General features: G+C 48.6%; 2 protein-coding genes across 5 annotated transcripts; one reads left to right on the top strand and one right to left on the bottom strand.

Moving 5' to 3' along the window:
* The first annotated feature begins 12,262 nt into the window (after positions 1-12,262).
* LOC136537432 (uncharacterized) lies at positions 12,263-13,613 on the top strand. The gene is made up of 2 exons (XM_066529408.1): positions 12,263-12,584; positions 13,144-13,613. The coding sequence occupies exons 1-2, from the start codon at positions 12,263-12,265 to the stop codon at positions 13,611-13,613; spliced, it is 792 nt and encodes a 263-aa protein (XP_066385505.1).
* Positions 13,614-14,231: 618 nt separating this feature from the next.
* LOC136535674 (nuclear intron maturase 2, mitochondrial-like) lies at positions 14,232-27,701 on the bottom strand. 4 transcript variants are annotated; one of them, XM_066528029.1, is made up of 3 exons: positions 24,578-27,701; positions 15,182-15,298; positions 14,232-15,073 (listed from the first exon to the last, which is right to left on the bottom strand). In XM_066528029.1, exon 1 carries the CDS (start codon positions 27,546-27,548, stop codon positions 25,308-25,310), a length of 2,241 nt encoding a protein of 746 aa, XP_066384126.1. In that variant the 5' UTR covers positions 27,549-27,701; the 3' UTR covers positions 14,232-15,073; positions 15,182-15,298; positions 24,578-25,307. The 4 variants fall into 4 exon arrangements, with proteins under 4 accessions (XP_066384126.1, XP_066384125.1, XP_066384128.1 ...); XM_066528031.1 differs by having other exon boundaries at positions 14,233-14,696; positions 15,186-15,298; XM_066528028.1 differs by having other exon boundaries at positions 14,232-15,298.
* Between the last annotated feature and the right edge of the window lie 3 nt (positions 27,702-27,704).

The raw sequence follows: 27,704 nt of genomic DNA, 5'->3' as shown, positions 1-27,704 counted from the left end.
ACATGCACATATATATCTGTCTCCACTTTCACTTTACGGATTGATGAAGAGTGCTCAGCTGAAATTGCGCCTCCCATCTTTAGTTTGCTGGAGGACCATGTTATCGGTGTTGTGGCTTTCAGCCTTTCAGGTTAACTTCAGCAATATTTTCACCGTCTGCTTCATCAGACACAGAGCAGATTAGATTCTTGAACTCGTCCCCCACCGTGTTATCGCTTTGAGGGTGGAGAATGAGAATCTTCTAAGATACTGTTTCGAGTGGCAGAAAAATATGGATAGTGATGAACAGCCCGGTGTTGCTGTCACATTGGTTTTGGCTTACTGAACAAATGGGGAAAAAACAAGTTGAAACACTTTCACTTCAGAGAGGTACTTTTGCGTGTACGAATTGCTCCTTGCCGTATGCGAAGACTGGTGTTAACGTCACATGAATTCTAGTGTGTGGATACCCTTTTGAATTTTTGGATACGGCACTGTGAGCTGAAATTGTAGAGATGTAGAATCCCAGACGGACCACCACATCTTGGCTACCATGTTGAGTTGCGTGGTACACTCATTCTATATATGTGTTTTCTTTCTTCGGGACCTTTCAAATCTTGGAGAAAATTTCTCGGCTGATGAAAAGCCATATTAAAGGTTCGTCATTCCACATCTTCAGTATTATCTCTGAAAAAAAACATCGATATTTTTTTGAGGAAAAAAAACATCTATATTACTAGCATGGAGTATGAACAGTACTACCATTTCTCCATGTTCCTTTAACTTCCTCTGAAATGACATGTTATTTCATCTTGATCAGGTACGACCTTCCTCAGGAAGATCGTTGTGCAGATTAAATACTTTTAGTAAGGACATGTCATCTGTCATTTCCATTATCCTGATGCAAAGCTGGACCTCAAATGATATCTTCAAGGTGCACCTGTCTCTGCAGACGAAAAGGTCCATCAGTGAGTAGCAAATGGAGCATTCCTTCACCCACTACAGAGTACAGGCTCAAATTCTACGTTGGTTGGCAATGCATGACTTGAAGAGATGAAGTTTAGGCAGTTGCAGATTTGGGTTTGTGATTTTGTGTGGACAAATGGCTCCTTGAAGCGAAACCATCAACTTTACTCGAGCGTTCCATAGTGGAGAAGGGGAAAGGTGGACAAGGAAGTGTTAGACTAGTATCTAAAGAGTATAGCCTTCCCCGGATATGGATGAATGAGCAAAGTGCTGGAGTAGTAACTACAGAGTACAGAGTATGCAACGTCAGGTCAAAAATAAAGGAAGGAAAGAAACATGAGCAAAGACAAAGATAGGTTACGTATAATCTTTACTGTACCAAAAAAAGCAAATATATGCATATCATAGAATTGGTGTTTCACCATGTGCAAGGAAGCCATAACATTTCTTTCTGTGATCTGCCACTTAGACATGTCAATGCGAATCATGCAAAAGCGCTGTGGTAGTGAATACGACTGTTCAGGACGCTCTCACTTGAAAAGAAAATGTCATGTTCCCACCAAAAAAGAAAAGATAATGTCAATGCTGTTAACTGTTATTAGCACCCAACAGTTTAGCCCATGTATGAAATAAATCAGACAAAAATTACCTATTTTTTTACAGTGATTAACTGAGCTTAACTTTTTCTTTTCTTTTTTTTGCCCGAATGGACGGCAAGAGATTTGGCATAAGGTTTTCAGCTAAAATGTACATGTATAAAGTGAAGGATTCCGGTTCAGATACGCTGAGCAGCATATCATCAGTGAAACAACATCTAGTGTTCAGATAATCAAACTTTGAGGAATACATCTCTCTTTTTGGGTTGCATTATTGCAGTTTTCTGCGGGCCATGCCACTAAAAGTGGTTATCAGCGCAGACGACGTTCTCCCTTCTCCTACAGGTTCAGTGGTTCACCAAATTATTCAGAGGTCAGCCCTATAGGCGAATAGATCATATCATGCAGTGGCAAAACAGGATCCGGAAACAAATAAGCATCCACGGATCGCCCTGCATTTGTGCCTGTCTGCTGCATAATTGAGAAAGAAATGATGGACGATGGCTTAGTGGCAACTCCTGTAGCCCCATGCTTTGCGTCAGCGCAAAGCAATCGGTTCCCTGTTCATCTGGACCTGCCCAACACCAAGCTGCATCCTCAGGCAGAGATCTGCAGCTCTTTTCTCTGCAGCAAACAGGATCTGGACACTGTGCCAGTACGCATCACGCTGGCCATCATTCTTCTTCATCATCATCCACGTCCCTGCGCTGCGAATCGGAGCACCGAGCACCTACCATAAACTGAGAATGACAAGACTGTTAGAAATAAACCACGACACGTGTCCACGGCGTGTGCATGTGTGCCGCGTCATGGTGATGTGCATGTCTGGTTATTTTTGGGTTAGGATCGAGTTCACGTGTGGCTCTTGGATGTTGTGTGCCTCCTGGATGGCATGCAATGGCCGAGACCGAGTCTAGTTGAAGTAGTGGTGTGCATGGCGCTGATTTGCATGGTAGAAGTCCGCATTGTCTGGATGAGCAAGTGGCTCACAGTGTTGCTGCGCGGGTCCTGCAAATCATGGCGTGATGGCCGGCATGGAGGCGAGCTCCATGGCCTATATGTAGCCCCGATGCTTCTCTGTATTCTTGCCAAGTCCAACGAATATGTAGTCAAGATACAGGCGATTTTGTCGCTGCGGCGTTCGTCACTGGAAAATAGTGTGTCTATTGTGCTTCTTCTGTCTCTCGCCAAGAGCGTTGACGCTGTGTGTGTTTGAGTGGTTCATAGACGAAACCAACAAAGACAACATGTGTGCACACTACAGAGGAACAGCTGACAGGTCATTTTCGAGATATAAGCATTGCAGTGGAACTTGTCCTTCTGAAATCAAAGTTGAACAGGCTCTTGCATCACGAGAAGTGGAGAACATGCAACTCAACATGTATTACTTGAATTATTGCATTATTGAGAACGTGCATTCAGCACTAACAATGCTCTTATTTATTACTGCTTTTTTTTTTTAGATGGACTATCAAGTATGACTGTCACTGCCCTTCTCCCCTACGGAAAGACTGTTGAATAACTGATGGACTGTTGTTGCAAGAACTATCAAATGTTATGCTTCCTTCCATTTTTCTTTTCTAACAATGTGTCGATCTAGCCGCTGCGTGATAACGTGTCGTTGTTCTAGAAGCAGCGATAGATCCTCCTGCACGGAGTCTCCAACCCCAAGAGATCGGTCGCACTAGAGCAGAGCAGTGGAGCTTCTGCCCTGTTCGCTTGGGTGGCTGATTTATTGCCAGAGAAAAATATTATTCGTTAGGCTGAAAAGACATGACTTATAAGCAACAGGGCGCCTGTCGTGAATTGCTGTAGGGCGCTCTTCCTCGGCATCTGTGGTTCAGTAGGTCCCGGCGGCTGCTAGTCTGCTACTGATCTCCACTCGCATCCACAATTCTAATTCCCGCCACACCGCCGCTGCGTCCTCCGCCACACCAACGGCAGACGGCAGAGGCCCTGAACCGCACCACCGCGAAGAGGACACGAAAGACGCCGGAGAGGGCCACATACCACAGAGACCCGCAGCGAGGGGACGTTCTTGGACCGGAACGCCTCCGCCCTCCGGCTCTGGGGACGTGCCATCGCTTTGGAAATGGAAACTAGAGGCGCGGATCAACGTCGTACGCCGAACGCACTCGGCCGTCGATCGGCACCGTGTGGTGCCGGTGCACGGGTGGCCGGTGCGCGGGTGGGGGCGCTGCCGGCACTGTGCCACAACGGCAGACGACGCACATAGCAGCCTGAAAGCTCATGGCATGTGTGACTGTGTGTTGACTTATGCTGTCAGAAACTAGCGAGATGGTGTCAGGAATCAGATGGAGGAGGAGATGGCCAGATGGGGCTTTGGGAACCTCTCGTCTCGTCTTTCCAATGGCGGGGCCAGCCTCAACTGATCATTGATCCCACTAGCTCAGGTAGCGCCTGAATTATTGCCCGAAAGATATGGTGCAGACTGCAGACCCAATGCAAGATCTTCTTCTTCACTTCATCAAAGGTCAAGGGTTCGAGGGTTGTTATGCTTATGCACTGTCGCGTGGTCCGTGCTGCAGCAACATGGAGATAATGGCATATATATTGCGGTTGACTCGCGAAGAAAAGGACGGGTTAGCGATCCAGGTAGGCCCGTTCGGCTTACTAGAAACTGATTGATCTTCTTCTTCACTTCATCAAAGGTCAAGGGTTCGAGGGTTGTTATGCTTATGCACTGTCGCGTGGTCCGTGCTGCAGCAACATGGAGATAATGGCATATATATTGCGGTTGACTCGCGAAGAAAAGGACGGGTTAGCGATCCAGGTAGGCCCGTTCGGCTTACTACAAACTGATTTGTTCGGCTTGTTTTTTCAGTCAGAACAGTATTTTTCTCTCACACCAATTCAGTTAGAATAGTATTTTTTAACCAGTTTCAGACAAGTTTCAGCGAGCCGAACGGGGCCGATGGGAGTTGACTGGTGATCCTGTTAGCTCCTGCGCTGATGAGACTTGAGAGGAACTTTGTAGAGCGTTGGTTGAGGGCGTATTTTTGCGTGATAGAGAAGGGGCGAGCAGAATAAAGGGGCCTCACTCTCACATGACCTGTGTAGGTTCTGTCCAAATCAGGGGGAATGCATGTACAGGAACGGGGCATCTCGTTGGGTTCTTGGTCCCGTTTGGAACTTTGGATGTAAAATACTATCGTATTAAGAAACTACGGTTTTAGAATAGATGTGCAAAACCATAGTTATAAAAATGAGATCTAGAGTGGAATTTTTTAGAACTCCAAAAAAAAATTACAGTCTTAGCATTAATATGGTTTTTAATTTCTAAAGAACACGGTTTTTAAATCTATATAAAGTTTATTGTATCCAAACACTGACACTCCAAAACCAAAATGTTTTACAAAATTCTTGTATTCTTCTAAAACTCCTAAAATATTGTTGTATGAAAACATGCCTTTTTTCTTTCTTGGTACTAAACTACTAGTGCACTATTTTTTTTGAAACTACTACTAGTCAGTGGCGTAACCAGGGGGCAGCAGGGGTCGTTAAGGTTGAAAACAGGACGGGATAATTCCTGACCCAACCCACCCGGATTTCTACATTTGACCCGCCTGTTTCCGTATTCTCGGAAAAAATCCAGAAACGGGACGGGATGCAGGATGGAAGTCGGCGGGATCGGGACAGAAACGGGAGAGCTCTTTTCCCGCCCATTTTCTCGGGTTTCCGTATTTGGGCGGAAAAGACCCGGATTTCACCCGGATTCTTCAAATATGGGTGAAGCCCAATAACAGTAGTAAAGGCCCATCGAGCCCAAAACTTCTAACCCTACCTCTCCTCACTCCTCTGTCTCGACTCTCGAGTCTCCTCACGGCCGCCACCCCGACCCCTGCTGTAGCCTGAGCCCTGAGTACCCGACGCGGCGCCCCAACGACCCCAGCGGACACCGCCGGCGGCCGATCCCCGTGGCCCCCGCCGCATGCCAGTGCCCGCGGCCCCCGTCGCCAATCATTCCCCAAGGCCCCCCGTCGCCCGACAGTTGCCTCCTCCTCCTGATGTCGCGTGACACATGTCCTAGAGGCGCTAGAGCTGGACGTCTCGGGTCCGCCTCCATGCCGCTTGAGAAATACTTGGGGCTGGGCACCATGTTCCTGCCGGCGCCACCACCGGCACCATCTTCCATCAAAGGCAGCACCAGTGGATCCGGATCCATTTCAGCAGCAACAGGTATGTCTCTCACAGTCTCACTTAGTCACTTGTTGAGATGTCAGACTCAAGTTGCATACTTGCATTATTGTTGATTTTTTGTAGGCAACAAGAGGAAAGCAAGTGAAGTTGGCAGTCAGAGTCCGAGTGTACCACACAGTGTATCAGCCTCATCTTCAGCAACAAAGAATGCAGATCAAGTGATTGGCACTAGCACTGGTGGTGGCAGTGGACCTGGAACTGAAGTTGATGGGGGTAACACTAACCCTAGTACCCAAGAACCAGGTGTTGTTGCTGCTACAGATATAGTGGCCCATGATGGTGACGATGATGAAGAGGAGGTTGTGGGGTCATCAAAGAGGGCGAAGAGGTGCACCTCTAGCTATGTGGAAGTATTTCACCAAGCGCACTATTGTCATAGAGGAGGGTGGCAAGAAGTATGAGCAGCTGTGGGGCCATTGCAATTTCCCACATTGCAAGCATAAGTGCAGGGCTGAGTCCAACAATGGAACAAATGCATTTCGTAATCATTTGAAGTCATGTCATAGTATTATCAAAGGACAGATGCAACTCAGGGCTGAAAAAGACCTTGGGAAAGTTGTTAGCACTGTTGTTCCTTACAGGTATGAATTATGAGACAAGTCTCAAGAAGTTCTATTTGGCAGTAATCATGCATGAGTACCCATTCAACATTGTTGAGCATGACTACTTTGTTGATTTCATCATCTCCTTGCGTCCTAGCTTTACATTCAAATCTAAAGTCACCAGTAGAAATGATATAGTGGACATATATGAAATAGAAAAGGATAAGTTATATGCTTATTTGAAGACAGTTAAATGTCGCTTTAGTGCAACCATGGACATGAGGACATCATGTCAAAACAAAGGGTATATGTGTGTCACATTGCACTGGATAGATGATGAGTGGCGTATTTAGAAGAGAATTGTGGGTTTCTTTCATGTGGAAGGTAGACATACTGGTCATAAGTTGTCAGAGTCATTTACTGAAACCATGGTGAAGTGGTTTGTTGAGCAGAGGTTGTTTGCCTTGACTTTAGATAATGCATCAAATAATTTTGTGGCAGTCACTGATATTGTTGCTGATCTCCAAGTGAACGAAAAAGCTTCTTTAGTGTGTGATGGGATATTTTTTCATATTAGATGTGGTTGTCACATACTTAATTTGGTTGCAAGAGATGGGCTGGCTGTTATTTCTAAATCACTTAAGAAGATTAAAGCCTTGGTACTAACTGTGAAGGGTTCTCCCTTACAATGGGAAGAGCTTATGAAGTGTGCTACTGAGTGTCGGTTGGATACAACAAAGGGAATTCAACTAGATGTTACATCTAGGTGGAATTCAACCTACTTGATGCTTAAGGATGCCTTGTACTACAAAGATGCTTTCATTCGACTCAAGACATCAAATCAAAGTAAGTATACGAAAATTACTCCTAATGATGATGAATGGAAAATGGCTACAACTGTTTTTCAATGCTTGAAAAAATTCTATGACCTTACTTTATTGCTTTCTGGTACATCATATCCTACTGCAAATCTTCTATAGAGGTTTTTGTGAGATAAAGGAGTTGCTTGATAATTGGTGTCTTGGTGTAGACTTCACTATTAAGAAAATGGCCATTGCTATGAGTGAAAAGTTTGAAAAATATTGGACCTGTTCTAGCATGAGTCTTGCAGTAGCCTGCTTTCTTGATCCTAGGTACAAAAAGAAGCTTTTAGAGTACTACATGAGAAAGTTCTATGGTGACTACTATCAGATTCATCTTGATGAGTTTCTTACTGTTGTGAAGAACTTGTACCAATTTTATGCTAGCTCTAGTTCAAAGAATAAGAGTGATGTGAATCAAAATGAACATCTTAGTCCAACGGATCCTCTAGCTGAAAATAGAGATGATGAACTTGAGAGCTTCTTATGTGATGATCATGGGCCTGATAGCAGTGACACAAATGAGCTAGACAAATACATGGCAGAGCCACTATTGAAGCAAAATCCGTTTGATATTTTATCATATTGGAAGAACAATACAGACAAATACCCTATCCTTTCACAAATAGCTCGTGATATGATGGCCATTCAAGTGTCCACGGTTGCATCTGAATCTGTATTTAGCGGAGCTGGCCGGATAATTGATCCATTTCATAATCGTCTTGACCCTGAGATAGTACAAGCGCTGATCTGCACCAAAGACTGGGTACATGCTGCAAGAAAACGTATTAATTGGCTCATTTGTTCAATTAGAATTTTCCAAATATATGTGATGTACTCATGTACTGTACTGATGCATATGTGCCTTGACTTGTCATTTTTCAGATTCTAAATCTATTCCTTCAATTGTGGCTGATTTCAAACCTCCAGAAACTATTCCTGTGAGCTCTAGTCACCCAACAGATGATGAGGTATTTGTTTATTTATCTTGGTTGTTGTCTCAGTAACCATTCTTGCAAGAGAAAAATAACATAGCTACATGTTTGCAATTAATCATGAATGCATATGTGCTGAAAATTGTAGAAAAAAGGTGTGATAAGTGATCTAGATGCCATGATTGAAGATGGTGGTGAGCTGTGACTGCAGAGCTTTGTTTCCTTGTGGTAGAAACTTTGTGATGTGTGGACTTATTAAATGTTGCGAACTATTATACTGGATGTTTCCTTGTGGTTGTGACTATGTGATTTGTGAACTTATTAAATGTTGCTTGGTCATTTCTAATATTTTTTGGTTGGTTGTTTGCATGATTAAGGTGCTCTTGAATTCTTGACAATACTTTGTGATTGCTAGCAGTGGTGGTGTGGTGCACTGGTGCCTGGTGGTCTAGTGTTGTTAGTGTTAGCAGTGGCATGCTGGCAGCAGTCAACCAGCCGTGGCATATTGCCTTTTCCAGCAGTGGCAGTAGTGCACTGCATTGCGCTGGTGCTTGACTGGTTGCCACTTGCAGCACCGGTGGCGTACTGTGCAGCATATTGATATGAGATTAAGTATGTGATATGAATTATGATATTGACATGTGCAGCAACTAGAGTTATGATATTGATATGTGGTCGTCATTCCAGGCTTAAGTTCTCGATTTTCGCCCATTTCTGTCATCTTTCCGTCCCATATTTGTCTGTTTCCGAACACCCGTATTTTCTATTTCCGCACCCGATCCCTGGCCTTCTCCGATCCCGATCCTGTTTCCGATGATGAAATGTAGAAATGGAAACAGGAAGGGGTTTTCCTGTCCATTTCCGTCCATTTTCAACATGAGGGGGTCGTGCCCCCCGCCAAGCACAGTAGATTTTTTAATTACCTATATAAATATTTGAATTTACAACAAAATAATATCAATTTTCACCCATTTTCTTATTAAAATATTATGATTTTGGTTATAAATAGTGTAAAAAAATTTAAAGAGTCGTTGAAACATATAATTATGTATATTTTATCATACTGAAAAATACGATCATATTTGTCCAGCTCCCCTTAATTAGGTCTCCGTTTGGCAGGGCTTCTCCACCTGGCTTCAGGAGCCGTTTGGAGCCGTTTTCTACCAAACGGGGTAAAGTAAAATAGCTTCACTTGTGAAGCCCCTAAAAACATGCTCTCACAGTGATTTGGGGTGGGATGAAGCCAAAAAAAGTGGCTTCTCCCGGCTCCTCCTCCAGGCCCCTAAAAACATGCTCTCACAGAGAAGCCATTTTGCCAAACGGTTTACCAAAATCGCTTCAGCTCTACCGATGGAACTGTTCGTGGAGCTGAAGCAAAAAAAAATAACTTTACTAGTGAAGTGAAGCCCTGCCAAACGGGGCCTTAAAATCGCGGGTTCGCCACCGCTACTAGTGCACTATTCATAAAAAAAAGAAAGTGCACTGCTATGCCACATGCAGCTTAGCCGCTTAGGCGGTCACCGGTTCTGAAAAGGTAGCCGCAAAAAAGGGCCGAGCACCGCGATTGAGCCCCAGATTGCGGCCCAACTGTTGCCACACAAGGCCCAGTAATGCTGTTGCAAGGCCGGAGTTCAAACACGGCCTCGCGATTCAGTGGAGGACCATTTCCCGGGGGAAAAATAGAAAGGAAATCTTGTCTAAAAAATAGCCTCTGTTTAATCTGGTAAAAATAATATTTAAGTGATCCAAACAAGATATACTTCATAATAGATTATACTAATCTAATTGGTGGATTATAATTAACTAATCTCTCCGTTTCAAATTATAAGTTGCTTTGATTATTTTTTGTTCATCTATTTTACTATGTATTTAGGCATATTATTATATTTAAATGTATAGCAAAATAAATGTACTAAAAAAATCAAAACGACTTGTAATTTGGAACGGAGGGAGTATATTTTACTTCCAACCTACTATAAGAGAATATAGTTTATAAACAACAATAATCCAACAACACTTATAATCCAAGGTTTCCAACAAACCACATTATTGTAATCATATTATCATCCAAATTCAGAATGCAGATTATAATAACCCAAAGTGATCCACACACATGGCCTAGTATCAGAAATCCCAGAGAGGAGTTCATGGAGTCCTCGAGTCCCCCCGATAGTCCTTTGCTATATGAATCAGGTATAATTATTTTATTTAATTACATCTCATTCCAAATTATAAGACGTTTTGTATTTAGAAAAGCTAAAACGTCTTATAAAAACAATGTATCTATGAGTAAGGATATCATTGACAAGGCTGGCCTGGTGCACCTTTGTACTGACCTATGGATTATATTGCTTTAGCAAGGAGCCAAAGATTATTTACCCATGTTCGTCATGGGCCATATGTTTCCTTACCGGTCAACGGTGAGAATAAGGAAGGATGCCTCGGCACATGAAGGAGCAGGTTCGACAAGATTTCTAGCCTTATCCTTTTTTTTTCTTTTTAAATAATTTAGTTATTTATTAGTTACTTAATTTTTTCATGAATTTTAAAAATAAAGGGCTAAGATTTGTTTGACATCTTTCCTCTTATGAGGTAAAGTGAGTACCATAGCAGGACTCCTGTTGCACGAGGATTTAAAAAAATTCAGACGTCATGGGGGGCCATGGCCCCTGCTAGCCCCCTAGTTAATGATGCTGACCTCTGCCAGGAAATCGTCTTAACGTCGATGCTCAACTTCCCACACAAATTTCTTCATGGCCACCTCCACCAATTGTTGTCCCATCCTTGAAGGTGCAGCAGGAAGCGTGCATATGTAGACAACCCCAAATCCGCCTTTTCCGAGCTTCATTGACACGTTCAGTTTGAGCTTATTCAGAATTATTTTAAAGTCATAGAATAGTGTTTTTCTCTCACAACATTTTAGCATAAGTATCAACATTAGCCAAATTTCAGCATAAGTGAACAGGTGATTGTCTCGTGGAAGTTTTTGTGGCCTTTCTGATCTTGGCATAGGCAACCTAGGTCGCCACCCCATGGAGGTTCCGCATGGTTTGGACGAGGTTGTCCTGCTCCTTCTTCCACCTCCTGTATTTCGAGTTTAAGGCCCTGTTTGGCATGGCTCCACTCCTAAACTCCAGTAACTCCATCAAAAAATTCAGCCAAACACCCCAACTCCAAAACTCCATGGAGCTGCTAACTTCATGGAGTTGTAGTGCAAATAGAGGTGGAGTTTTGGAGCACCTCTTTTACTGCTCCAGAACCCTCTCTTTTGAACCTCCTCGTAGAGTTGGTGGGTAATTACCCACCAATGCCACTGGTTACACAGAAAAATGTTTTGCTTCTATTCTCCGAGTCCCCCCCCCCCTGCGCGCATCTCATTTTCCCCATACCAAGCCTCCCTCTGTCCTCTTCTCGCGAGACCGCCCGTTAGGGTTTCCGCCGCCGCCAGGCAGACAGGCGGCTGCCGTCCACCCCCACCATCGGCCGGCCGAGCCCCGCTGCCGTTCTCCTAGCCCCATCAGGCCGCGTAGCTTCGCCTCCCGCCATGTCTGCACGAGGCCTGCCGCCTGCCGTAGAAGCCCCGACGCCGGCCGCCGAAGCCCCGACATCGGAGATCCCCCGCCCCGCCGCAGAAGCTCCGCCTCCCGCCACGTCTGCGTGAGGACTGCCGCTTGCCGCCGAAGCCCCGACGTCGGTCGCAGAAGCCCCGACGCCGGAGATCCCTCGCCCGGCCACCTAGCTCTGCCTCCCTCCACGTCTGCACGAGTCCCGCCGGCTGCTGCCCCACGCCGTCGGAGATCCCCTGCCGGCCACAGCCCCCCCCCACCGACGTCCGTAGAGGCCCCCCAAGGTATGGTGCCTGCTTTGTTTTTGGGATGCATGCTCTGTTGTAGATCGATGCTCTGCTATAGATTTCAAGGCATGAATTGGGCTGCATGCTCTGTTATAGATCGATGAATTATTGTAGCAACTGAAGTGTTCACTAGCTTCTATAACATTAGAGTCTTGTTTGCTGAAATTAGCCTGTTGGATAGATCGTTGCATAATGAGACCCTGTTGTACTTCTAGATTGCTGAAAATAGCCTGTTGGCGGTTCAGTATATTCCAGTTGAAATTGCTCAGCATAATGAGAACCTCATATATGAAATTTGTGAGCTCGATAGATGCGTGAAATTGATTGGAACTCGGAGAACACTCAAGTGATGTGTATGTTGTTTGCCGAACAAGTTGGAAAAGGAAATCGGCCAAACACACACTTGAATGCACTTGGTTATACTGAGATTGAGAAAGGATTCAAAGAAAAGACTAGAATTGTGGTTACCAAGGTTCAGATAAAGAACAAATGGGACAAGTTGAAGGAAGATTTCAAGGCATGGAAGAAACTAATACTGAGGCAACTAGGGACTGGTTGGGATCCTATAAAGAAGACTATTGCTATGGATGATGAATGGTGGAAAAAAGCTAGAGCTGTAAGTTGGTTGAGAGGTACGGATTAAAACCATCGAAACACATTAATACATATGAAATGTTGGCCATTTTCCTATTCACATGTGGTGGGTGTGAGTCAAATAGAAGAGGACAAAATAAGTTCAAACACTCAGGTGAAACCATTAGTAGAAAATTTCATGAAGTTCTAGATTGTGTGATTGCCATGGCACAAGATTTCTTGAGACCAACAGATCCTAATTTTCGCAATGTGCACAAGAGGATTAGGAATGACAAGAGAGCGTATTCACATTTTAAGGATTGCATTGGTGCACTTGATGGAACCCATATTCGTGTCTTTATCACCTGAAGAACAAGTGAGATATATTGGTAAGACTAGAATTGCAACTCAAAATGTGCTTGTCGTTTGTGATTTTGATATGCGCTTCACGTATGTGGCTGCGGGTCAACCGGGTTCTTTGCATGACACTAGTGTATTGTACCATTCATTGGAAGCAGATGTAGATGTCTTCCCACATCCTCCTCAAGGTAAATATTTTTGCTTACATTCTTTTTCATACTTGAATGCACAAACTTATCTTGTTTTACATACTTGTAGGCAAGTACTATGTTGTAGATGCGGGCTATCCTAATCGTCCGGGGTACCTAGCTCCATACAAGGGTGAAAGATACCACTTACCCGAGTGGCATCAAGGTATGGAACCAGATACTCCAAAAGAGAAGTTCAACCGTATACATTCATCTGTTCGTAATGTTATTGAGCGCTCATTTAGAGTATTAAAAATAAAATGGCAAATCCTTTACAAGACGCCAGGTTATTCAATAGTCACACAAAAGAAGATTGTTGCTGCTACCATGGTCCTACACAATTTCATATGTGAACATGCTAGTGTTGATATGGACTTTGCTAATTTTGATAGAGATCCTACCTACATGCCTACTATTCCGGAAAGGTACAACAAGTATGTCGTGTCTCAACATGCCTTCAATGGATCAACTTCGGAATCAAGCTTTGTGACTATGGACACCTTTCGTAATAATATGGCTACATCCATCGCCCTAGCATGAAATTAGTGCAATAATTATTATAACGACCTTATTTTGAAACTATGAACTTATTTCATAATTTTGGTTCTAGGCAAATGACATGTAATTTATTATTATTTTGGACTCCACTGCATGTACTTTCATTTCATATTTGTGAGAAGTAGTTCAAGTCGAACCAGGGGCAAGAATGGCAATCTACCCTCAAATTCATCTTTTCTGGAGCTGGAGACACCCTCACAGCCAAACACCATCATCAGACAGCTCCAACTCCACCCAGAGCTAACTCCACCTGGAGTTCTGGAGTGGAACAGCTCCACCCAGAGTTAGAGTCATGCCAACAGGGCCTAAATATCCATCTTCGTTAGTCTTCTAATCACACACTATCAAATATAGCTTTGTTTCCTTCCCTTGGACGACATTAGAAAACCATCTTCATTACTTCCATATATCAAGTAAACATCAAATAAAACTTACTTTAACTCTTAACTGTCTTTATACACAAACAAAAAAAAAACAGAAAATTCATCACAATGAACATGCGTGTTATCACAGGCTAGCTACAGAAACATCACTCAACCTCTGTCAACTTCAGGTCACCTGGAAATTTCTCTAGGGCCAAAAGCCCAAAACAAACCAAAACCCAATCGGATGTAATTTACAAGCAAACAATTGCAAATTGCTCCAGCACTACATAATTCAATATGTTGTTGCCTAACAATTTATCACTCGCAAACTGATCATGTTTTAAGCACACAACACATGTCCTTATCTCAATGCAACTACCTTATTTCCAAAAGAAGGAATTTTGCTTTGACTGCAGTATGAAACCATGTCTTGGGAGCAAAATGGCCTCACCAAATGGCTAGATCACAATGTCACTAGATCAGATTTCACATGCTACCCAGGCATCTGACCGCAGAGAGCAGTAATTTGTGGCATTTATCAACTGGTTGCGACTAGTTTTACCTTTGATCCTTATAAATAATTGTAGAAACTGCAAAGCCAGATACAAATTGGTCTGCCATCACAACAAGTACAAATTGGTCCCCTAGCATCAAGTCAGATACCATTTTCACAGTGAAGCGATGTTGTCTGTAAGACTAGCTGTAAAGACATACTCAGAAAAAAAGACTGAAATCAGGAAATAATTTCGGCCACTGCAATATTAGCAGTGCCATACTGCAGAAAGTACAATAGCGCTTCTTCCACACTATCACACCATTGTCCATTGTTGTGACAAAAAATGCCAGTAAAATTAATACTCAAGAGAGAAGTGATAAAGCACATCAACTCAAGAGAGAAATTTCAGTAAATGGTTGCTAGTTGCTACCGATGCATACCCTCTATAACTACAACCATGCTTTTTCTTATCAAACTGTTCAAAATTACATGCACAGGAAAGCTACCAGTGGTGAATCAATCATTACTATTGGCAGGAGCAACCTAATAATTATTCCTTCATCTTTGAATCTTTGATCCAGCTGTGATAAATGCAGGATGGAACATGGTCGTATGAAAATAATTTAGTACATTCACCACATTAAACACACAGCTATGGACTCATGGAGATATATTTCTATAGCTTTTACCTACAAAATATGACTGGGATGAAAGATATGAATGCTGATTATGAAGGCTGTGCGGCAAACACACACAGCCATTGACTTCATCTTTACAGAGGGCCCAGCTAAAAAAATTCAGAGCCACTGCAAAATAAAGATGTTATATTTGCCATAAATTTACAGGAGCAGGACTGACATTGTAAGCTGAAACATATCATCAATACGAATTCACAAATGAAAATATAGAAATCTTGTAAAAAAAATAGAAAGAATGGATAAGCATCTCAAATATCATCACTGCACATTTGTACTCGGTATCGGGACATATCATGTGATGGTAATTAAAACACAAGTCTTATCTTGATTTGTAAACAGCAAAGCAATCGAAACTACTGCTAGATATGTTAATCTAGCAAATCATACGAACTAGCAAAATTTCTAAACAGAAATTATCTCAATAGACCTACCTTTCAAAGTACTTAAATCTAACATCTGTACACTATTTCCTCAACATCAAAGACGAAGTTCTTGTGATTCAGAAGCAAGTAATAAAATAGGCAAATAAACAATCTGCCTACTACCTGCACTTGCCAATTAGCCGTGAGTCCAGGAAGCCTTGCACAGGGCTTGAGCTTGGGGAGTGCCGTACAAAGGTAGACAGATCGGTCAAACAAAGACCAAAAGAACAAAGCTCGAGCATTCGAGGCTAGATAGTAAGAACTCATACGACAAAGCCCCTAGTCGTTATACCCCACGGATCTCGCAAGAAAGCAGGGGGGGGGGGGGGGGGGGGGGGGGCGAGGAGGAGAAGGGGAAGGGAGACGAGATGAGCTAGGGGAGGAGACTTGGGACCTCGAGGAGGCGACGGTGCACGAGGTCCTGAGTTCCACCATTCCACGCCACAGGTGGAGATTTTTCTCTCACCCGTGGGTCGACGTGGATCGGGCCGTGATCCACTCCAACCCACAATCTGCCAAATGCAAATTTAGACCGACCGTGGGACCTTACTCCGGCGTGGGCTGTCTTCCATGTGTGACATGTTTTGGGCCCTGATACACCCCGTTACACGGATAGTCAAACGAGGCCTTAAGATTATCGGCAAAGTAATGGAATCCTCTAAATCCCCTTGCCACCCAACACTGCATCATGCCAATTTTTTAGGTCCCATAACTTGTCACGGGTTCATCCAATTCTAATAAATGAGCCCTACGACACGACAATCGATCCCACATGTCTGATGGATAAGTCTCATGTGTGGCTGGTCTTTGTGGGGCTATGATGCTCACATGGTCATGGTCCTTGTGGCTGTTTTTCTGTTTTTAGGACAGCATCTTAGACTAGAGGACAGCATCTTAGAGGACAGCATCTTAGACTAGAGGACAGCATCTTAGCTAGGATAGCATATTAGCATCTTAGACTAGCATCTTGGCATATGCTTGGCTGGCTAGCAGCCTATAAATATGTAACCCCAACCCCTCAGGTTGGCATGGCATTCGTGTGAGCTTGTGTGAGAAATAGACAAGAAAATTGCCCCAACTCCTAGTGTCATCCTCTCTCGATGAGAGTAAGAATTCTCCTACTACCAAGAGTGAGAATTCAGCGACTAACAAGTGGTATCAGAGCCGTATTATCATGTAGCCTGAGCATCTCTTGCTCATCTTCTCTCCCAGCCCCACAACAGCCCCAGCTGTTGGCAGCAGCAGCTCCTCCGGCCGCTCCTGTTCACTCCTCTCCCAGCTCGTCTGAAGCAGCCCTCTCCCCACGCAGCAGCCCCCCGGTAGCGCGTCATGTCCGCAGGGCAGTCTCAGCGCTCGGTCGCCTCGAGCACGCGGCGTCGGCAGGAGGCCGAACTTGCCGTGGCAGAGGAACGCGAGCGAGCGGCGGCAGAGACCGCTGCGGCGGCGGCGGAGGTCGAGGCTCTGCGCGGGCAGCATCGGCAGCTCCATTTCCGCTGACCGACACCGCCGACGCGGACCTCGAGCTGCTAGAGAGGGAGGCAGCGCGAGCGCGGGCGGCGCAGTGGGCAGCCGCGCACGTCCACGAGCGTGGCGGCAGCCCAGACAGGCGCGGACGCGCTGGCGGCGCTCCTGGAGGAGGCGCGCACGGCGGTGGCGCTCCTGGGGCAGCCGCGCACGCCCACGAGCGCGGCGGCAGCCCAGACAGTCGCGGACGCGCCGGTGGCACTCCTGGAGGAGGCGCGCAGTGCGCGCACGGCAACGGTGGCGGACGGGTCGATGGAGAGCGCGGCCTTCACAGGCAGCGTGGCTCTCTCTCCCCGGATCGGTACCGACGGGTCGATGGAGAGCGCGGCCTTCACAGGCAGCATGGCTCTCTCTCCCCGGATCGGTACCGTGGTTACCACGGGCTCCAGGCTGTTGTCAGGGACGTCGGTCCCGGCGTGGGTGGCCTACCCTCACCAAGACCAACTACGTCGAGTGGGCTGCGGTGATGAGGGTAAAACTCCAGGTGCGGCACATGTGGGAGGCAATCCGGTACGGCGACGTCGACTACGACCTAGATCGACGGGCGCTGGATGCTCTCATCGCTGCAGTCCCGCCCGAGATGCAGTTCTCGCTTACCAGCAAGCGTACTGCCAAGGAGGCTTGGGACGCCATCGCTGCGGCACACATCGGCAGCGACCGCGCCCGCAAGTCCACACTGCAGGCACTTCGTAAGGAGTGGGAGAACCTGGCCTTCAAGCCAGGTGAGGACGTTGATGACTTTGCTCTCCGTCTCAACACTCTGTTGCAGAAGATGGTGCAGTTCGGCGACAACACTTACGACGAGGAGAGAGTTGTCGAAAAGCTCTTCCGCTGCGTCCCCGAGAAGTACAAGCAGATGGCTCGCTCGATCGAGTCTCCGCTGGATCTCTCCACGATGTCGATCGAGGAGGCGATAGCTCGCCTCAAGGTCGTCGACAGCGATAAGCCACAGTCCCTCTCGGGGCCCATCACCACTGGCGGGAAGCTCCTTCTCACTCGGGAGCAGTGGCTTGCCAGCCAAGGTGACCGGAGAAAGGGGGAGCCTTCTTCCGCGACAGGCGGCCGCAAGCGTGGCAAGCCACGCAAGGCGCGCAGAGACGCCCAGGCCGAGGCGCGAGGACGTGCCGAGGGTGATGCCCGCGGAGGCGCCCAGGGCGGCGCCGCCGGCAGGCACAAGCCGGCACGAGACGACGCCTGCCGCAACTGCGGCCAGCTTGGCCATTGGGCCAAGGACTGTCGACAGCCACTACGCGGCCAGGCCCACGTCGCACAGGCGGAGGAGGAGCCGGCTCTGTTCATGGCACATGCCAGCATCGAGCTACCTCCAGCGGCACCGGCCGCAGCGGCTCTCCTCCACCTTGACGAGCCAAAAGCACACGCCCTCCTCGGCGACAGCTCCGGCAACGACAAGACTGACGGGTGGTGCCTCGACACCGGCGCCACCCATCACATGACCGGTCGACGGGAGTTCTTCACCGAGCTTGACTCTAGCGTCCGAGGCTCCGTCAAGTTTGGGGATGCCTCCGGCGTGGAGATCAAGGGCGTCGGCTCCGTCATCTTCACCGCCGTGTCTGGTGAGCACAGGCTACTCACCGGAGTCTACTACATCCCCGCGTTGAGGAACTCCATCATCAGCTTGGCACAGCTGGATGAGAACGGTTCGCGCGTGGTGGTTGAGGACGGAGTCATGAGGATTTGGGATCGTCGTCGTCGCCTTCTTGCCAAGGTATCCAGAAGCGCAAATCGACTCTACATCCTTAACGTGCAGGTGGCACAACCCCTCTGTCTCGCTGCTCGTCGGGACGACGAGGCGTGGCAATGGCACGAGCGTTTCGGGCACCTTCACTTTGAGGCCCTAAAGCGGCTCAGTGCCACGGAGATGGTGCGAGGCCTGCCATGCCTCGACCATGTGGAGCAGCTCTGCGACGTCTGCGTGTTGACGAAGCAGAGGCGACTCCCTTTTCCCCAGCGGGCGAGCTTTCGAGCCAAGGAGAGGCTCGAGCTCGTGCACGGGGACTTGTGTGGCCCGGTGACACCGGCCACACCGGGAGGACGACGCTACTTCCTGCTGCTCGTCGACGACCTCTCCCGCTACATGTGGGTGATGGTCCTCGACAGCAAGGGAGAGGCTGCGGACGCCATCAGACGCACGCAGGCTGCTGCGGAGGCGGAGTGCGGCCGCAAGCTGCGCGTGCTGCGCACCGACAACGGCGGCGAATTCACGGCGGCTGAATTCGCGTCGTACTGCGCTGACGAGGGCATTCAGCGCCACTACTCCGCGCCGTACAGCCCGCAGCAGAACGGCGTCGTCGAGCGGCGCAACCAGACGGTTGTGGGGATGGCTCGGGCCCTCCTCAAGCAGAGGGGGATGCCGGCCGTCTACATCCTCAACCGCTCGCCTACCAAGGCGCTCGACGGCAGGACGCCGTACGAGGCTTGGCATGGGCGCAAGCCGGCGGTCTCCCACTTGCGGGTCTTCGGCTGCCTCGCGTTCGCCAAGGAGCTTGGCCACATCAGCAAGCTCGACGACAGGAGCACTCCGGAAGTGTTCATCGGCTACGCGGAGGGCTCGAAGGCCTACCGCATCCTCGACCCGAAGACACAGCGTGTGCGCACGGCGCGCGACGTTGTGTTCGACGAAGGGCGAGGATGGGCGTAGGACAAGGCAGTGGACGACGGCTCGGCTCCGACGTACGACGACTTCACTGTCGAGTACGTCCACTTCGAGGGAGCTGGGGGAGTAGGCAGTTCTTCTTCGGCGAGCGCGTCTACCCCAGTCTCCGAGCCTCCACCGACCCCGGCACCTGCTACTCCGACAGCACCACGCTCTCCAGCCAGGACCTCGGCTGTGATGAGCTCTTTGCCGGCTCCACCACAGCCGGCAACGCCACGCACTCCATCACCGACAGGCACCACTCCGGGCACGTCTACTCCACCACCAGCTCGTGTCGAGCACGGCCCGGTTGAGCTCGCTACTCCGCTCTCTCACGACGAGGAGCGCGTCGACGCGTACCACGATGGCGAGCCGTTGCGGTACCGTACGGTGGAGAACCTTCTCGGCGACCAGCCGGTGCCGGGACCGGTGCCTCATGACCTAGAGGCGCAGTTGCACCTTGCGTGTGACGACGGCGAGCCTCGGTCATTTGCAGAGGCCGAGAGACACGCGGCATGGCGCGTCGCGATGCAGTTGGAGATGGATGCGGTTGAGAAGAACCGCACCTGGGAGCTTGCTGACCTTCCTCGTGGTCACCGCGCGATCACCCTTAAGTGGGTGTACAAGTTGAAGAGGGATGAAACCGGCGCCATCGTCAAGCACAAGGCTCGCTTGGTGGCACGAGGTTTCGTGCAGCAGGAGGGGGTCGACTTCGACGACGCCTTTGCTCCCGTGGCACGGATGGAGTCCGTGCGACTCCTCCTTGCGCTAGCTGCCCAGGAGGGCTGGCGTGTTCAACACATGAACGTCAAGTCGGCGTTCCTTAACGGCGACTTGAAGGAGGAGGTCTACGTGCACCAGCCACCGGGATTTGCGATCCCCGGCAAGGAGGGCAAGGTGCTCCGCCTGCGCAAGGCCCTCTATAGCTTGCGGCAGGCACCGAGGGCGTGGAATGCCAAGCTGGATTCCACGCTAAAGGGGATGGGCTTCGAGCAAAGCCCGCACGAGGCGACCATCTACCGACGGGGCAATGGAGGTAATGCCCTACTGGTGGGTGTCTACGTCGACGACTTGGTGATCACCGGCACCAAGGATGCGGAGGTGGCGGCATTCAAGGAAGAGATGAAGGCCACCTTCCAGATGAGTGACCTGGGGCCTCTCTCCTTCTACCTGGGAATCGAGGTACACCAGGATGACTCTGGGATCACGCTTCGACAGACCACCTACGCCAAGCACGTCGTTGAGCTAGCTGGGCTCACCGACTGCAACCCAGCTCTCACTCCGATGGAGGAGAGGCTGAAGCTGAGCCGCGACAGCACGACGGAGGTGGACGCTACGCAGTACCGGCGTCTTGTGGGGAGCCTTCGCTACCTCGCCCACACACGGCCGGACTTGGCATTCTCCGTCGGCTACGTTAGTCGGTTCATGCAGCGACCGACGACGGAGCACCAGCAGGCTGTGAAGAGGATCATCCGCTACGTTGCGGGGACTCTCGACCACGGCCTCTACTACCCGAGGTGCCCTAGGGCGGCACACTTCGTCGGGTACAGCGACAGCGACCACGCCGGCGACATCGACACCAGCAAGAGCACGAGCGGGATCCTCTTCTTCCTCGGCAAGTGCCTCGTTAGCTGGCAGTCGGTCAAGCAGCAGGTGGTGGCCCTGTCCAGCTGCGAGGCCGAGTACATAGCGGCCTCCACCGCTTCGACTCAGGCGCTCTGGCTCGCTCGACTGCTTGGTGATCTCCTCGGCAGAGACACTAGAGCGGTGGAGCTCAGGGTGGACAGCAAGTCCGCTCTGGCCCTGGCAAAGAACCCCGTGTTCCACGAACGCAGCAAGCACATCCGGGTGAGATACCACTTCATTCGAGGTTGTTTGGAGGAAGGGAGCATCAAGGCGAGCTACATCAACACCAAGGACCAGCTTGCGGACCTGCTCACCAAGCCCCTTGGGAGGATCAAGTTCCTTGAGCTCTGCTCCAGGACCGGGATGGTTCAACTCTCCCACAAGACGACGCACAAGACTTAGGGGGAGAATGATGGATAAGTCTCATGTGTGGCTGGTCTTTGTTGGGCTATGATGCTCACATGGTCATGGTCCTTGTAGCTGTTTTTCTGTTTTTAGGACAGCATCTTAGACTAGAGGACAGCATCTTAGAGGACAGCATCTTAGACTAGAGGATAGCATCTTAGCTAGGACAGCATATTAGCATCTTAGACTAGCATCTTAGACGAGCATCTTGGCATATGCTTGGCTGGCTAGCAGCCTATAAATATGTAACTCCAACCCCTCAGGTTGGCATGGCATTCGTGTGAGCTTGTGTGAGAAATAGACAAGAAAATTGCCCCAACTCCTAGTGTCATCCTCTCTCGATGAGAGTAAGAATTCTCCTACTACCAAGAGTGAGAATTCAGCGACTAACAATGTCAGCATGTGGTGCTCCATCTCCATGCTCTCCCATCCCTCTTCCCCTCTCTCTCCCGCGCTCTAATCTAGTGTGGCACCGCATCACCGTCGCCATCCTCCATATCTGAGGTCATGACATCCTGTAGTGAAGACGATGATGCCAAAGTTGGTGCTCCCTACCTAGGCGAAAGAGATAGGTGGAGGTCTACCTTGCTAGTGAGTTCCCGCAACGATCAAGAATGAGGCATGGATCCAACCACCATGGCATACAACGTCAAAGTGTGGAGAGGATTTGGACTGGTTTAGAGTTAGATGATACCCTATGGTAATTTTAGGGACCTAGATGACACCATGACTCCATGAGACAATTCCGAGTACCTAAAAATGGAAATTTTAAGAGTTTAGGAATTACAGATGACACCAAGGACGAGTTTGGACATAAAAAATGTACTTCGAGAGTTCGGGGACCTGAATATACCACACGACAAGTTCAGGATCTGCTTGTGTATTTTACTCAATAGAATATAACCTGCATTGAAGGGCGGGCTTGGTGCAATATACCACACGACAAGTTCAGGATCTGCTTGTGTATTTTACTCAATAGAATATAACCTGCATTGAAGGGCGGGCTTGGTGCAAGCGGTAGAGTCTTACCGCCTGTGACCGGAAGGTCCCGGGTTAGAGTCGCGGTCTCCTCGCATTGCACAGGCGAGAGTAAGGCTTGCCACTAACACCATTCCCCAGACCCTGCACAGAGCAGGAGCTCTCTGCACTGGGTACACCCTTTAGAATATAACCTGCATTAATCATGACCTCACGCAGCTGATATTGTGCACTACACAGCTATTCTGCAAGTACTATAAAGAATATTGCCCGTACCGACAGAGTTTGCAATAACGCGGGTCTCTATGAACCAATTTGGTTTCATGCCCGGAAGGTCAACCATGGAAGCCATTTTCTTAATAAGACAAGTTATGGAGCGGTATAGGGAGAAGAAGAAGGACCTACATATGGTTTTTATTGACTTGGAGAAGGCTTATGATAAAATACCAAGGAATGTTATGTGGTGGGCTTTGGACAAACATAAAGTCCCAACGAAGTACGTCGGGCTCATTAAGGACATGTACAGCAATGTTGTGACTAGAGTTCGAACAAGCGATGGAGACACGGATGACTTCCCGATTAGGATAGGACTACATCAAGGGTCAGCTTTGAGCCCTTATTTGTTTGCTTTAGTGATGGATGAGGTCACAAGGGACATACAAGGGGACATCCCTTGGTGTATGCTTTTCGCGGACGATGTAGTGCTAGTTGATGAAAGCCGGACAGGAGTGAATCAGAAACTGGAATTATGGCGGGAGACTTTGGAGTCCAAAGGTTTTAGACTTAGTAGAACTAAAACTGAGTATATGAGATGTGACTTCGGCACTACTACTCGGGAGGAGGAAGATGTTAGTTTGGAAGGTCAAGTAGTACCTAGGAAGGATACCTTTCGATATTTAGGATCAATGCTACAGAGGGACGGGGATATTGATGAAGATGTTAGCCATAGAATCAAAGCAGGGTGGATGAAGTGGCGGCAAGCGTCTGGTGTCCTATGTGACAAAAGGGTACCACAGAAGCTAAAAGGCAAGTTTTATAGGACGGCGATTAGACCTGCTATGTTGTATGGTGCAGAATGTTGGCCTACGAAAAGACGACATATTCAACAGCTAAGTGTCGCGGAAATGCGTATGTTGCGTTGGATTTGCGGTCATACAAGAAGGGATCGAGTTCGGAACGATGATATACGTGAGAGATTAGGGGTAGCACCAATTGAAGAAAAGCTTGTCCAACACCGGTTGAGATGGTTTGGACATGTGCAACGGAGACCTCCAGATGCACCGGTGCGTAGTGGAATCCTAAGTCAGGATAGTAACGTGAAGAGAGGCAGAGGAAGACCGAAGTTGACTTGGGTAGAGGCAATAAAAGGAGACTTGAAAGGATGGAATATACCCAAAGACTTAGCCTTAGATAGGAGTGCTTGGAAGACAGCTATTCACGTGCCTGAACCTTGATTGCTTCTGTTGGGTTTCAACTCTAGTCTACCCCAACTTGTTTGGGACTTAAAGCCTTTGTTGTTGTTGTTGCCCGTACCGACAGAGTTTGTTCTAGCAAAACATGTTCAGAATTTTTTTTTTATATAAACCAGGTTCAGCAAATTCAAACATGGTTTGTAAAAAGTAACCCTGGAACAGTACAATTTACTTAACTATTAGCAAACAGGAGACTTGAGCAAACAAAAATATAGTTAACAGCTTACTGTTGACTAAAGTATTAAAGCTGGACAGAAACAACTGACAAAAAATGCTTAAATATAAGCAATTAGGGTTCTGAACACACCTTAAGGCTCATGAACTTCAGGCTGTCTTTCCTCTTGACTGAAAAGATTATACAGATCACAATTTGCACAAGCAGTATGTTGGATAGAATGTGTACACGCTGTTTTTTCCTATGTATTTTCAAATGCTTAAATAGGCTCCCTAAAGTCTCAGTAGACATCAGGCTTGATATATGAGGAGCTAGCCCTGCATGTGGCACACAATTTGAAACCAAGATGAGATCTCCACTAGTTCCTTGAAATGCCATGCAGTGTCAAAGCTCAGATTCACCATCGCCCTCAGCATTAAGGAACAGACTTGACCGATGCAGTGGCACAATTGCCATCTCACTGACCAGGAAACAGACATGTGCTTAGTCCACCATGAAGCAGTCAAAAAAGACATGTCTCACTAAACATTCAGGCTTCATATGTGAGGAGCTAGCCTTGAAGGTGGCACACAATTTGACACCAAAGATCTCCATTAGTTCCCAGAAATGTCATGCTGTGTCAATCCTCATGTTTGAGCACTGGGGACACTATTCACCATGGCCCTCAACGTTAAGGAAAAGACTTGACTGAAGCAGTGGCAGAATTATCATCTCATTGAACATCAAGTAGTCCTCTGCTTAGGCCACCACAAAACAGTCAGCAAAGAGCTAGCAGTTGGTTTCGTGTTTTCACAGTCACGGACCAACCATCCAGTCAATTGAGTCAAATGCCCCTTGGGAACACTAAAGAGTTCGTCAATACTCATGACATTTCAGCAAGCTTTGGGAAACTTTGATTGCCCTCATTTCCTAGCTCTTTTTCATCCAATTCATCAGTATCTGAACCCAGGTCCTCTGTGGATCCTTGGGCATCACTCACTTTTGAAGGAAGTAAAACAGCATTTTTCTTGTAGCCCCACACAAGCAACGAAATATAGTCCTGTGGTGTTATAAGCCCCTCCTCTCTAATGCAGTTTCGCTGCTCTTCCAATGTCTGTTGATCTGTGAGCTTTATATACTCCAGCAAAATCTTCTCATGGTCTGGCCGCCATCCACTTGGTAATGGAGCGTAATCAGGATCAGGAACCATCGACATCCTTGTATACTGAAGACCATCAATTGAATCCACAAGGCCCATTCTCAGCAAATTGTGATACTCTGGCGACTGCCCTTTCTTATCCTTCAATGGCCGACTAAGATTTCTTGACGCAATCTTGTAGACCTTTGCCCTTGACCGCAGCTTGTACTTGGCAGCATATAACTTTGCCAGGGACCCCCTTATAATGTAAGAGCAGAAGTTGACAACTTTCTTGCGATTATCAGCGTAGCGATACCACTCTGCCATCGTCAGTAAAAGCTTATTCATCTGAGAATTTGTGTGAGCTTGTGTGGCATGGAACATACGGAAGCATGGTTGTGGATCTGGTTCACGGTCTCCTTTCAAAAACTCGAGCTTCCGAAACTGCTTGATACACTGCTTCAGACTAGCTGTCACCGAGAGCAGTGTACCAACTCCCTTCTCACTAATGATCTTGCCTCCTGTAGCTGTGTAACGCAGCGTTGGGTACACAACTCGACGGCACAGCACATGGTCAAGGAACATGACTCCTTTTGTGATGTGCTCAATAGGGAGGCTCTCGTTATCAAGTTTGATCCTGAATCGCTGATCACAGAACTCAACTAGCTGCTTCCGGAGCACTGCCGCATCCGCTCTTGGCCCCCTCACACCAATCAAGAAATGCCCGCCATATCGAATGTAGTCCACCTTCCTTGTTTTGTCAGGGCCACTAGTGGGAACAAACTCTGGCCATGATGTGTTACCCTGCTCAATACCATCATCCCCTCCCACAACATCCAACTTGGATGGCTTGTAAAACTCCTTAATCTTCTCTTTGATCCACTTATCAAGTTCATCCAGGCACACATTGGCAAGCAACGGGCTCAGCACCCCACAATGGCCCCAATCAGGCTGCGTCTGTGCCTCCTCTGGTGCAAACCCAAAGAACGTCTGCAACCAGTAAGGGTCAGGCTTAGGCTCCCCCTCTGGCAGCACCTTCTTCTTCTGGTACTTCCTCTTCGTCTTCTTCTTCTTTGCTGCAGCCTCATCACTTGCGGTCACCACCGGGGTGAGCAGCGCCGAACGGATCAAATCCACCACCTTTTTATCACGCACATCACGGATAAGCGCACTGACCACAAGCGCAGGATCAGGCGAGTGCAGGAGTGGGGAGAGATCGCCCTTGATATACCAGAGGTATGGCGCAAAGCTGCGGCGGATGGTGCGGATCGCGGCATGCGGGGATCGACCGGGGCGGAAGGCGAAGGACTTTGGCGAGAACCTGGCTTCGTAGACGGGCTCGAGCAGGAGTAGGAGCAGCTCCTGCACGACGCGGTCCTGGAAGGGCGGTGGGCCGGGGGTTGTGAGGAGGGCGCGGAGCTTGCGCTTGGAGAGGGTGGCGGGGTCCGGCGCGTTGGCGGCGCGCGGGGACTGGAGGAAGGGGGTCAGACGGTTGCCGAAGCGGAAGCGGGCGTCGAGTACGGCGTTGCGGAGCGTGAGGAGGGAGGCGAGCGTGGAGGCCGGGATGGAGGAGCGCGGCAGGTAGGAGCCGGTCTCGTCAGCGTACGCCTTCTGGTAGGCGAGCACCCACAGCTCCAGGCGCGAGAGGAAGGGGGTGAGTGACTGCGGCGGTGCGGGGGTACAAGAGCCGGAGCCGGAGGTGGTGGAGGCAGAGGCGGCGCGGAAGGAGGATACCCAAAGGGAAGCGGTGATTGCCACCGGGTCGTCGCGGAGGAGCTGCGTCGGGTCCAAGGGGTTCCCGCTCCCGGCACCGACGCCGCCGATGCCCCCGATGACGCCACGGCTTGTGGAGGTGGTGGGGTCGGCGACGAACTGGTGGCGCCGCAGGGGGGCGGGAGGGTGGGGATGCGGGTGGGGATAGGCAATAGAAGAGAAGGAACGGAGGCGGAGGAGGGAGGTGAGAAGCGCGCGGCGAGGCGGCGGCATCGGAGGAGGCTAAAACCCTCGCCGTAGCCGGCGGCGTCGTGGGGTTTTGGCCTTGTTTGTCGGTCTGATGGGGAAGCGCCGAGCTGGTGGCGCTGGTGCGTGCACGGCGACGGCGGCGCGGCTGAGTTGCGGCGGGGAGGGATGCCGAGCACCGGG

This window comes from Miscanthus floridulus, chromosome 2 (assembly GCF_019320115.1).
Source record: "Miscanthus floridulus cultivar M001 chromosome 2, ASM1932011v1, whole genome shotgun sequence".
NCBI lineage: Eukaryota > Viridiplantae > Streptophyta > Magnoliopsida > Poales > Poaceae > Miscanthus > Miscanthus floridulus.
The sequence above is the reverse complement of the archived record's forward strand: the minus strand, read 5'-3'. Positions and strand labels throughout refer to the sequence as shown.